At 45.9% G+C, this 12,991-nt stretch overlaps 1 protein-coding gene across 1 annotated transcript in view; it reads right to left on the bottom strand.

The window, feature by feature from the left end:
- The window catches only part of Snx29 (sorting nexin 29), a 417,720-nt gene that overhangs the window by 234,104 nt on the left and 170,625 nt on the right, over positions 1 to 12,991 (bottom strand). Inside the window, exon 14 of the mRNA XM_087910838.1 lies at positions 11,786 to 11,868. Within this exon, the coding sequence (XP_087766964.1) occupies positions 11,786 to 11,868 (83 nt within the window). The remainder of the gene's footprint in view (positions 1 to 11,785; positions 11,869 to 12,991) is intronic.

The raw sequence follows: 12,991 nt of genomic DNA, 5'->3' as shown, positions 1-12,991 counted from the left end.
TGGCAGACGCTGCCCATGGCGGAAACGAGCAGTATTTCCATACAGCTGTTCTTCATTCCGTGGGGTTGGACACCAAGGCAGGAGACATAAGACACAGGTGCTGCTTCCCAGACATCCACGTAGCAAAGTGACTACATGACAATGTCGTGGGCAAACCACAAAACTTTTAAGGGTAACTTGAGCCAGGTGAGACACATACCTGTAATCCCAGGGATTATAGCAGGGGAGTTCTGAGGCAGGAGGATGGTAGTTTTGAAGCCATCCTAGGATACAAAGTAAGAAAGATAAACAAACATGAACTTGAAGTCTTAGCTTAGAAGCGATTCCAAATGAAACAGCATGGGGCGGGGGTGCGTAGTTATGTGGGGCATGCTGGGTAATGTGCCCAAGAACACAATGCTAGTGAAAGGCAGCATTAGAACTTTCTACACCAAACCCACAGCCTCAACGCTCATGCCACAACCTCTCCAGCCGGGGCTACATAATGAATGAAGTGGTCAGCATGCTGCCATCCTTCCCACATCTGCTGGGACTGTCTGCCATGTTTCTCACCGGCGACCAGCAGACACTTGACATTATTAGCCTTCATACCTTATATACCACTTCAATATTAAAATACCTATCAACCATTTGTTGAGCTGTTGTACCATCAGCTTTCTTCATATCCACATAAAAATTCTACTTATCAAGAAGGGAGTGGTCACAGGCAGAGGACATTTACTCCAGAGAACAGGTTACAGCACAAAGCCATACCCAGATCTTGAAGTTGTCTTCCAAAACAGTAAGAAAGCTAGAAGGGTAAAGAGTTGCTCCCTTATCCTTTGTATGTCTCTTCTTTCTTCCCAGTGCTGCTGCTGCCATTGTTTGTGGCAGGGCCTCACTGTGTATCCCTGACTATCCGGGAACTCAGTAGCCCAGGGTTCTGAGTTGGCTTCAAACTCAAGCTCTTCCTACCTTGGCCTTCCCATTGCTGGGGTCATGGATGTAAGCCACCAGAGATGACATTTTTGTTCGTTTCCTATTTTGTTTTGGTTTTCTCTGTATTTTCTAACAAGGAAAGAAACTGTTTTTGTGATGACAAAGGCACAGAAGTCCAGGAGGCAGCTTTTGGCTCAGAGGTAAACATCCCTCTGCTGTCTACTCTGAATCCTTCATTTTTCACAGGTGGCAGCCAAAAGGAGAGGCAAGGCCACCCAGCAGCACCGGGTCCTCCTAACTACCCAAAAATGGAAGCCACATGCTCCTAACAGTGTTAAAATGAGACAATCCCAATATACAATGCAGGCAAGAATAGTTCAAGGCAATGTGTGCCAGGCCTGACCTCATCTGGAGGAGTTTAGAGAGACTGGTTCCCTAAACCAATGATGCTATAAGGAAAGAATCAACAAAGAATGGAGATGAGTAAATGTGGAGCTGAGGAAGCTTGGCTCCAGCCTAGGCCTGGAATGCCTGGCAGCAAGTGTGATCAGTGCTAGCAAACAGCACGTCCCTCATCCTGTCTGCCACTCAGGCCAATACACTCGCTTCCCACTTCCCAGCTGGGTGTCTGCCTAGAACCTAGCTCTAACACTCCAAGTGTACTTGCACACTTGAGCAGACATTTGATAAGATAACATAGCCTAAAGCATACACACAAGGCAAGAAGATGACTTGAGCACAGGCTGGCTCACTGTTCATACCTGCTCTACCTTCAGCAGCTGCTGCATCCCCGCCAAGTCCCAAAGACCAGAACAGGCCACTGTGCAGACCTAGCAAAGGTCCTGGCGGACAGGGTTTGCTTCACACTGACTCCTTTAAAATGCTCTTTAGTCATTGTATATTCATGTTCCCTCCCCAAATCCCAGCAAAGTCCCCACAGGCACTCGTTCAGGAAGTTGCCAAACCAATTCAGGAAGCTGCACTCAGTGCTAGAGTACTTGCTGGACCTGGACACAACAACAACAAAACTAAACTATACCAACAGGTCAGTCTCTGTTTCCATCTTGGCAAATGTTTCTTGAATATGTCGAGAAGAAAAACAAACAAGAATTTTAACCCATCACTGCAGGTCCTAGAGAAATGCCGAGTGGTTAAGAGTGCTCTGTGCACTGGACGCCCCTGTTCCACCAGAGGCCAGCCAGCGATCAGAAGTTCAAGCCCTGACTTGGGTGGGGACCTTCTACTCAACTGCAGGCCCCTCCAGCAAGAAGACCAGAGGGGAAATAGAAACCAAGGAACAAAACACTTATCCAACAAAGACAAACCCAGAAATCAGCATCTAGACCTATGATCACCCCAAACCCAGGTGCCTAAACCCCAGTGTAAGAACACAAGAACAGTTAGGATAATATGCCACCACCAGAGCGCACTACAGTCATCCCTGAATAGTTCAAGACATCTGGAACAGAGGAAAATGACTTTAAACCAGTTTTATAAAAATGATAATAGAGACTCAAAGAGGAAACAAACAAACCCCTTAAAGAAATCAAGAAAGAAACAAAGAAAACAATGAAGGGCAAATATAAATCCTTTAAAGAAATCCAAGAAAAAACAAACAGTTGAAGGAAACAAATAAAACTGTTCAAGACCTGAAAATGGAAATAGAAGCAATAAAGAAAATGCAAACAGGGAATTCTGCAAGTGGAAAATCTAGGTAAGTAAACAGGAACTACGGATACAAATATCACCAACAGAATACAAGAGATGGAAGAGAGAATCTCAAGTGTTAAAGATACCATAGAAGAAACACATACATCAGTCAAAGAAAATGTTAAAGCAAGTCTCAATAGGGACAAGAAAAGTGAAGTAACCCTCTACATCCTATCATACAACCACAGATTAAAGCTGGATTTCAACAACAAAAAGCCTACAAACTCATGGAACCTGAACAACTTTTTACTGAATGGCCACCAGGCCAAGAAAGAAAATTAAATCAAGATCAAAGAAACAAATTAAATAGACCTATTAAACAGACCCCTATGGAAACAGAAGTAGTCATTAAAAGTATCCCAACCAACAAATATCCAGGGACAAGTGGTATAGTGCAGAATTCTACCAGGATTTCAAAGAAGAGCTAATATTAATACTCTTCAAATTATTCTAAAACATAGAAACAGAAGGAGCATTGTCAAATTCGTTTTGTGAGGCCACAATCACCCTGATACCAAACTACACAAGGATTAGTCAAAAAGAATTACAGACTCATAACAGTGGAGCAGGGGCTATCTATCTCTGACCCTTTTGCCTGCTTTTGGGACCCTTTCTCTCCTACTGGGTTGTCTAGTCCAGTCTTCATATGAGGGGATATGGGGATATGCCTAGTTTTACTATAACTTGACATGCCATGTTTGGTTGAGACCCCTGGGAGGCCTGCCCTTTTCTAAAGGAAAAGGAAGAGAACTGGATTTGGAGAAGAAGGAGGGGAAAATCATGGTCATGATGTAATAGGAGAGAGAGAGAGAGAGAGAGAGAGAGATTAATTAAATTGGGGGAAAGCAAGAAAAGCGCTCTGTGCTGTCACAGAGGCCTTGGGTTCGGTTTCCAGCACCTACACAGTGGCTCACAACTGCCTATAACTGCAGTTCCAGGGAGGTTGATGTCATGCATACACATGATGCACATAGGCAGGTACACACATATACATTTTTTTAAAATTATGTATCAACTGGGCAGTAAGAACAAACTTCTGAGAATGAAAAACTGGAGAAAATGGCAACAGAGAGAGCAGGGAGCACCTGCGGGGGAGGGACCATCTGCCTGGAGGACAGGGTGCCAGACAGGAGGAAAGTTCTAGGAGAAGGGGGTGGGCTGTGGAGCTCAAGTGCAGAGGACAGGGATAAGAGCACGAGCTGAAGGAACCTAGCCAGGGACCGCTGCATCTCCTCAGGAAACAGTCTCCAGTCTTCCCGAGGAGAGCAATCAGACAGGCCACTCTGCTGAGGCACAGGAGTCTGTCTACCCACTCAAGTACAGCAAAATGACCAGTTGCCTCAGGAAAGCTGTAATCAGAAACTAAAGCAGAGTGGTGTTTCAAAACCAAAGTGGCATTTAACAGAACAAGCCAGGGAGAGGCTGACTGACAGGCTGCAGACACCAGTCAAACTGGCAAATATGGAGGGGTGAGCATGCTAAAGAAGGACCTTTGCTTCTTACAAACCATAAAAAGGAGCAAAACCCAATGGATCCTGGGTATTTCCAGGTAACTGTTTCTGCTCTGGTTTGGAAGAGGAAAACGTCCTGCTGGGGCTGAATTCAATACAGCAAATAAAATATCACCCTCTCCCAGGTCACCAGGACATTTAGGTAGGTCACTTCTGAAAGCAGAGGCTGGATTCCTCTGCAACTATGACCATGAGTATTTGCTGAAAATATTCCCTGACATGGTGACACAAAAAGTGGCTTGGAGCAAGGCCCCATCCCTCGCAAACAACTTCCATCAGACACCCCAAACCCACCAGAGGCAAGGATGCTGGCTGGCCTTCCCATCTCTTACTTCCACCTGCCAGGAATATGGATGTGATGGCAGAGCCGCAGCCATCTTACAGGTGACATGAGGCAGTCATACGGGCTGGAGAGATGGCTCAGTGGTTAAGAGCACTGGCTGCTTTTCCAGAGGTTCTGAGTTCAATTCCCAGCAACCACATGGTGGCTCACAACCATCTGTAATGAGATCTGGTGCCCTCTTCAGGCGTGCAGGCATACGTGGAGGCAGAATGTGGTATACATAATAAATAAATCTTTAAAGAAAAAAAAAAGAGTAAAAGACATGCATCAAGAATAAGAAGAGATGCAGCTTGAGTGTCTGTGGCCAGAAAATATCCACGCTAGCCCAAGCTACTTCCAGACAGCTCATGCAAGAGAAAAACTATAGGAGCTACTGTGGTTTCAGTTTTCCTTTCAGCACAGCCAAGCCTCATCCAATCCAACATGGTATCCTAAAGCCAATGAAGGGCATGCTATGACAATGAGATTGAGATAATCCTGCACACATTCCTCCAGCAAACATCTACCCTCCTAACAAAAATGCTGAGCACACCCACTGCAGAGTCAATCGAGGGCCTGCTGCCATCCACCCCTTCCCTGACAGAATCTGTCCCTTTGCTTCTGAGCCCTCACATTGCCTGTACTCAGCCCAGTCAGTGTGTTGCTGTGGGGCTACTCCCATCCCACGTGAGCCTGACTTGACCACATCCTAACTGCCCTCTGCTAGATATTTTTCCTTAAGTGACAACCTCTCCACTGATGCAAATAATCTCAACCAGACCAAATCAGACCGAGTTAGAAGATGGCCATGTTTAATGGCTGCCAGCACTCCTGGGTGGCCCCCCAGAAAAACATGGAGAGTAAAATAGAGAATCAAAAGACCATGGGAAACAAGGAGACCACCAGAGAGAGAAAAGGGGAGACCACATGTTCATTCTCTGGGGGGCAGTTTAAATAACCTGTGGGAGTGGTCTTGACCTTCCCTGGGGAGGGGTCACTATTTGGAGGGCTTTCTTGGAGGTGGAGTTTAGACTGAGGCAACTCCCAGGGGAGGGAGCTTATGCCAGGAGCTGGGGTGAAGCCCCCAGCTAAACATTCCAGACTTTTTTGGATAAGCATGTTAGGAGCTGAGGTGATATTTTTAACTAAACATTTTTAGACTCCTTGTATTTATGGATGCCAGGGGGCTGGGGTAAAGCTCCCGACCAAACACCCTCTCCTACTTCACCAGGTCCCAGTGTTAAGTAAGGGATATACAGCATCTGAGGTGGGCCAGAGTTGGCCTGGCACATCTGTTGGTACAACCCATAGGGCATTTTCCATGATACTTTGAATTTTCAATTCAGTGACAGTGAGTTTGTCAACTTGACATGAACTAGAATCACCTGGGAAGAGGGACCCTCAACAGAACAATCTCCACTAGACTGCCTGCAGGTATGTCTGCGGGGCATTTTCTTTTCTTTTTATGGAGAGGAGGGAGCTCAAGATGGGGTTTCTCTATATATCCCTAGTTATCATGGAATCACTCTGTAGACCAAGCTATCCTCGGACTCACAGAGGTCTGCCTGCCTCTGCCTCCCCAGTGCTAGGATTAAAGGTGTAAGCCACTATTGCGCAGCTTTTTCTTTATGGCTGATTAATATGGGAGGCCCAGCTCCTGCAGCAGGTAATCCTGGGTTATATAAGAAAGAGGTCTGAGCAAGTCAGGAAAAGTGAGCTAGGAAGCAACACTGTCCCACGCATGGTCTCTCTTTCATCTCCCACCTGTAGGTTCCCACTTGACTTCCTGCTCCAACTTCACTCAGTGATGGACATGGAAGTGTAAGCCAAATCAACCATTTCTTCTCTAAGTAGCTTTTAAGCAGTGTTTTATCGTAGCAGCAGAAATCTAACTATAATGAATCCTTTTTTAATAAAATCTGAAATATGTATGGAAAAATATAAAGGTGTTAACCCTCAGAGGTGAATATGGAGAGTATTAGCTATATTACTCTCTAGGCCTTGCCAATAAGTTCAATCTAAAAAGAAAAAAAAAATCAACCCTTTGATGTCTGGGAACAGAATTCAGTAAAATGCAAGGAGTGAGCACAGTGCCACATGCTTGTAATTCCAGCACTGAAGAAGCCAGAGCAGGAGGCTCCCCAGAGCTTGCTTGTCAGTCTAACCAAATCAGCTCTATTTCAATGAGAGAGCCTTTCTCAAAAACTAAGGTGGATGGCAGGTGATGTGGGTCAGCAGGTAAGGACACTTGCTGAGCAAGCCTGGCAACCGGAGCTCAATCCTTGGAACCCACATGAAGACGGAAGGGGCTAACTGACTCTACAAAACTGTGCTCTGACCTCCACACATGCCATGGCATACACACCCCACACCTATACACAAAGTAATAACAAAAGGTTTAACAATAAAGCAGGATACACACATATGTCAACCCTTTAAGTGGATGTGCCACTTGGAGGCTAAGACAAAAGATCAGTTGAACCCAGATTCACAATCAGCATGGGCGATTACAATATAATATCACCCCTTTCTCTCTCTCTCTCTCTCTCTCTCTGTGTGTGTGTGTGTGTGTGTGTGTGTGTGTGTGTGTCTGTCTGTCTGTCTGTCTGTCTGTCTGTGTATATTCTCTGATCCATGGTAGCTGCTAGGACTTCAACACTTCAGGCAGGCACTAGAACCACTTTACTATTTTATCAGGATAATGGCTGCATAGCTTTCAGAGAGGTTCACTATACAATTATCACCATAATCGCTCACCTTTTACAAACTAATTGACAGGTGTCTGCTAATTTGTCTTGGCCCTCAACTTGGATCTTCAAAACATCACCAACCCTATTTATAATGAAAATTGTCTGCTATTTGACATGTCCCACCGCTTGTTCCGTGCACGCAAGTCCAGAAAGTCACTGTCATTATCTTCAGCCTCCAAATTAACATCAGAAACTTTGAAATAACTGCCAGCAAGAACACAGTCATTAAAGGTAACCAGTGCAGAGATTCAAGCCACAGCCCTCAGGCTGCCTTGCCCTTTCTCAAGGATCATGATTTCTCCAGGTTCCCTCCCCAGTGGTATCTCTTTACCAAGGGAAGAGAAGGGTTCTCAGGAGGAGGAAAGGGCATGACTACTCTACACTCACCAACACCCATAGCAAGCATGTCTGCTCAAAAAGCATGCTAAGCAGTGTTGAGCTGAAAGGTCTGATGTCTGATCCAGGAGGTCCCCTACCCTGGTTCCCACTAGACAGACAGCACACGGTTCAGGCGATCCAGAAAGAGGATGCCCTCCCCCTTTCATGTCTTTTTCTCGGAACAAAGTTAAGTAGTAAGGTGAAACAGCAGAGCAGCCTACCCAAGCAGAGTCTACACGCCCAGACCAGCACTTCAGCGAGCTCAGCACACAACACCCAGGCTGGGGACCCATACACCTCATGATCTAGAAGCCGATCACACTTGGAGGAAAAGAATAAGTGCTGGACCTAGTAGGTGAGAGCAGGAATCTTTGTTTTGTTTTCATTTGTTTGTTTTTCAAGACAGGGTTTCTCTGTGTAGCACTGGCTGTCCTGAGACTTGTTCTGTAGACCAGACTGGCCTCTAACTTACAGAGATCCACCTGACTCTGTCTCCCAAGTGCTGGGATTAAAGGTGTACACCACCACCACCAGCTACAGGCAGAAATCTTGATTCCTACATTCTGGACAGTGGCATTGATGGTTATTTTGTGTGTGTGTGTGTGGTTTTTTTGATGGTTATTTTTATATCTCAATGGTGACTGACAATATGATTGGAACCTGGAACATGGTATACAGATATTTGATAAAATACTAATCTAATTGTCAACTGTGAATGTCTTTGTCAGCCTGTATAGTATAACCAGATTTCACCCAGTCGAAGGCCTTAAGGTGGAAGAAAAGAGAAGGCCTATGGAAAAGATATATCAGAGGATTCGGAGTCAAGCTGTGACATCAGCTCTTCCCCGGTGTCTAGTCCGCAGGACACATTACAGATGGTGGGGCTGAAGGATGAGCCAGTTTCCTAAAATAATCCCTGCATACGCACACACAGTCAGTCTGTATCACTGTCGAACCCTGGTGTGTGTGTGTGTGTGTGTGTGTGTGTGTGAGAGAGAGAGAGAGAGAGAGAGAGAGAGAGAGAGAGAGAGAGACCCGGCACGCATCCACCTTTGGGGTGTTGGTTCTTTGCATGTACAGAATGGCAACAGCACCAGGGAAGACCCTGGCTGAGGGTTTAACTATCGATATTTGACCTAAGAACTTCTCTAGGTATTCTCAGGTTAAAACCATCTCACCGCCCTAGAGATTACCAAGTTAGCTAGTCTGGATGGCTAGTAAGACTGAGAAATCCCCTTGTCTCTGCCTTGCATCTCACCATGGCTGGATTTCAAGTGTATGCCACCACAACCAGCTCTGTAAGTCAGGGTCTAGGCACTGAGCTCAGATCCTCAAGTTTACGGGGCACTTCCTCACAGAGCATCGCCCCAGCTCCCGGGCTGTACATCCATCTTGACTCAGGACTTGAGCTATATGCCAGAGGGGAAATCAAAAGCATGGGAGTCAACGCCTGCTTCCTAGTCATACATGAAACTGTTTAACACTGGTTCCCTGCAGAGTAGGCAGGACCCCCTTAACCACAGAGTTGGCATTATGCCCATGAATGCCTAATTGTCAAGCTGGTTCCTAGGGTGTATGGTGGCACTTCTACCACCGCTGTAACAATGCAGGATGAAGACAAAGGTGACACCCAGAGCAAGAGCCAAAGCAAAGGCAGGGACAAGCTCTCACAGACCTCTGTCCACAACAGCCACCAAAGCCTTCCTAACAAGTGAGGAGGTCACCCCAAATTCTACTCCACGTTCCTTCTTCACAGAAACAGAAGAGTGGAAACTTTGATTTGTACCTGTAAATTTGAAGGTTGTTGACATTATATTTTAAAAGTTAATTTTAAGTTGTTTATTTTTAAAACCTGGAGGAATGTGTCCATAACAAGAACATAAGGACAAAGGTGAAAGTCCCAGGAGAGCCCTGAGGAGTACTGCCAACTGCAAAGCTCGGGGAGCTAAAAAGATTCCCAGTCTCTTCCCTCTAATGAGTTCACAGCTGTCTAAGTCACTGTTGACAAAGATTAAAAGATACTTTATGCTTACACTATGAAAATGTGTTCTCAGTTCTCTCCTATAACTCAGGAATTCAGACATTGCTGTGTCCATCCCTGATATCAGACGCCAAGGGCCATCATGAATCCGATGGCAAAGCAGCCTTCCTCCAGGTTCCAAGAGCCTGCAGGCACCGGGGCCAGGCAGTGAAGAGGTGGAGAGTAGGAATAAAGCAGGAAGTTCCGGCCTCTCAGGAGGAGGATCAGAGCTTGGGAAGAAAGCACTGCCTTTTACAACCACCTTTTAAAAGGAACACATCAACACACACGCTTATGGAGCACCACGTGAGTATCTGTTATGTACCTACACGTGTGTAATTTGCAATGCCAAAATCAGTGAAAAGACTGGAGGCTGGAAACAGTGTCTTGCTATGCAGCTCAGGTTAGCTTTGAACTAACAAACCTGTGGCCCTAGTTTTGAGTGTAAGGCTGTCTTCATGGTGCTGGCACACTGTGATAATTGTGGCTAAAAGGAGAGAACCGCAGGATGTCATAAGCAGCGGCAGGGCAGCTGATGTGTGCCCACTACTGAGCTCAGCCCTGAACGCCTGCAATGTGAGAGGACGCCCAGGCACACGGCATAGGAGAGCCTGGAAAGCGGCTGCCATCTCACTGCAAGTCAGCAAGGGTGATCACAAGTGCATGCTGAAAAGGCTTACACCAGCTCTGCTTCAGAGCACTCAGGCTGCCGTGTGAGAAATGGAACTTCTACTGCAATCTGTACACCACAGGTTCTGCTTGTGCATTTGGGGAGAAGTGCTCCAAAACTCCTGGCTCAGAAATGCATCTCAGAGTGCTGTGCTTTCTAAAAGCAAGCCCAGGGCCTGGGGCAATGGTGCAGCTAGAAAAGTGCTTGCCATGCACGTATCCCCAGCAGCCGTGTCCAAAAAAACCTGACACCATGATATATTCTTGTAACCCCGACGCTGGGGAGGAGGAGACAAATGGGTCCCTGGAGTCCATTAACCATCTAGTCTAGTTAACCGGTGAGTTCCAGGTTCAGTGAGATACCATGACTCTAATAATAAACACCATAGAGGTTGGTCTCTGGCCTCCATATGCAAATGCTGTAGGTCCATAAACATAGGAGGATACTAGCTGGAAAGACAGGGATTTTCAGGAGTGAGAGGGTAAGAGAGGGGAGCAAGAGTGAATACGATCCCAACATATTGCACATATGCATAAAACTATCAAAGTTAAAATATTAAGTAATACCAACAGCCAAGCATTACCTATTGGCCATTCACATCAACTCAAGTGGCAGGGAAGCGTGTCCCTGCCATGGGCAGATACTCCTTGTGCAAACTTTGTAAATTCTCAAAGGCAAGTTTCCATCCAGGCCCTGCTCCCAGACTTCCTTAATGACCCTAATGGCTTTAAGGGTCATTCCCAATCCTATAATAGAAGAGTAGCTGGGCCCCACCCTACCAAAAAAAAATTCCCCCAATCCCCGAGTTTGCCAAAATAAGGCCACATAATTCCTCCAATCCCAGGTCATCTGGAAACTCCCCCTTCCCTGCAAGAAACCCAATATAAACCCTATGTTCTGCTCGGGTCTCTGCTGTTTCTCACCCGAACAGAGGTAGCCACCCTCCTGGTTTTTTCCCTCCCAATAAATCTCATGTGTGATGTTTGTTGTGTGTTGTGACTTTGTGGTATTCCTTGGCTTCCAACTACCAGGATGCGCTTCCATCTGAGCTGCACCATTTACGTTACCCAGTACCTGTCCTGTGCCAATCCTTGTGCTGGTATACCTAGTGCCTCGCAAAGCAGGTACTGCCAACTACCCCATTTTACATATGAGAAAGCTGAGGTCGGATCACAGCCCGACAACTCTAAGTCCCGGAAGGTCTGATTCTTCACCCTGCCTACTCTCTTCTGCTTACATCCCTGGTCTCATGTGAATCAGCCATTCCATAAGGCTCACAATAATCAACCTAAAGTCCATAAAAGTGCCCAAATCATAAAACTGTTGCTAAGTCTAGTGAGCCTTAGTTTTAATTTAGCAAAAATACCAGCAGGATTTTCTGTCTAACTCTGTTTTCTGGAACCCCACCAACACCACTTTTCTACCTCAGTGGAGTATGTGTTCATCCGCTCCTGGAGCCTGCCCATCCAACAGTCATTCCCTCCCCCATGCTCAGCTCCACCTCACCTTCAGCTGTTTGACCTTCTCTTTTCAGCATCTGGACAGCTCCTACATATTTCTTCAGCTGGACTTTGAGCACCTCGTTTTCTCTGCAGGTATAAAAATGTTTAAAAAAAAAAAACAAATTTAAAAACTGACACTTTCCACCCTAAGCAGGGGAGGGATCTGTGTGAGGAAAAGACACAGTTGTGTCTTATCAGTGCTAATGTGCTGTCCTGTACCACAGCACTGAAAATGACTGGGCATACTTCTGGGACTTTCTTTTAGGAATGTTGGTGAAGGCCAACTGGTCCCTGTGCCTACAGACTTGGAATGCAAGCATATGCTATGTGAACCCACCAACCTGCCAGGTGCCATTCTGGGTCAGGCCCTTGATAGTGTTTTCTCCAATGACAGGCACACTCTACACACAGTTCACCTGCACCAGCTACTGTGTATTGTATGACTTGCCTAATGCTAAATGTTTATATATGATCCCAGGAACTAGCACAACTCCTACTTTGTAGATGGGGCAACTGGGACACCAGGAGGAAAATCATGACCAAATCCATCCCCAACCCCACATAAGATCATACATCTTACAATGGAACACAGACACACACTGGGCTACAACCACACCCTACTTCCCAAATCCATTCCTCAGGTACACTGGCTGGTCATGTGACATGAGGCTCCAGAAAAAGAAACTGACATTTCATTACCATCAACCATATATAGCTTGGCCCTTGAACACGTCAGCTCACCAAATCACACATGCATGCATTCATCCATTTTATCTATCACATAGATCACATAGTTTGGACCCATATAAGCTCACTGAACCACATACACGCACTTTCTTCCACCCATTATTTGTGGAAAACTCACAATGGACCTGGACTTGCCGCAGTCTCCCAGTTTGATAAGAGAGGAGTTTTGACAGATAATGTCTCTGAACAACAAGATCACATGGCCAAGGTCGCCAGTAACCCCCAGATCTCTCTGTCTCCAAGACAGATTTTCCTGTGTCCTTCTAGAGACCAAGATTTAGTCTCTTACCAACTACACCACAAGAGGCTCCTTGCCCACATTCTATTTCTCCCCTTTCACTTCCCACCCCAGGTCTCCAGTGTATTGTTAAACACACTGAAATGTTCTGTCTTCACAATAAAAAGGGCTCAAACCATATTTCTTCTATGACTATACAAATAAAGACTCACTGCAAAATATTCC

Source organism: Myodes glareolus, chromosome 9 (assembly GCF_982192425.1).
Source record: "Myodes glareolus chromosome 9, mMyoGla1.1, whole genome shotgun sequence".
Taxonomy (NCBI): domain Eukaryota; kingdom Metazoa; phylum Chordata; class Mammalia; order Rodentia; family Cricetidae; genus Myodes; species Myodes glareolus.
Note: the sequence above shows the minus strand (reverse complement) of the source record. Positions and strands in the feature narration are given on the sequence as shown.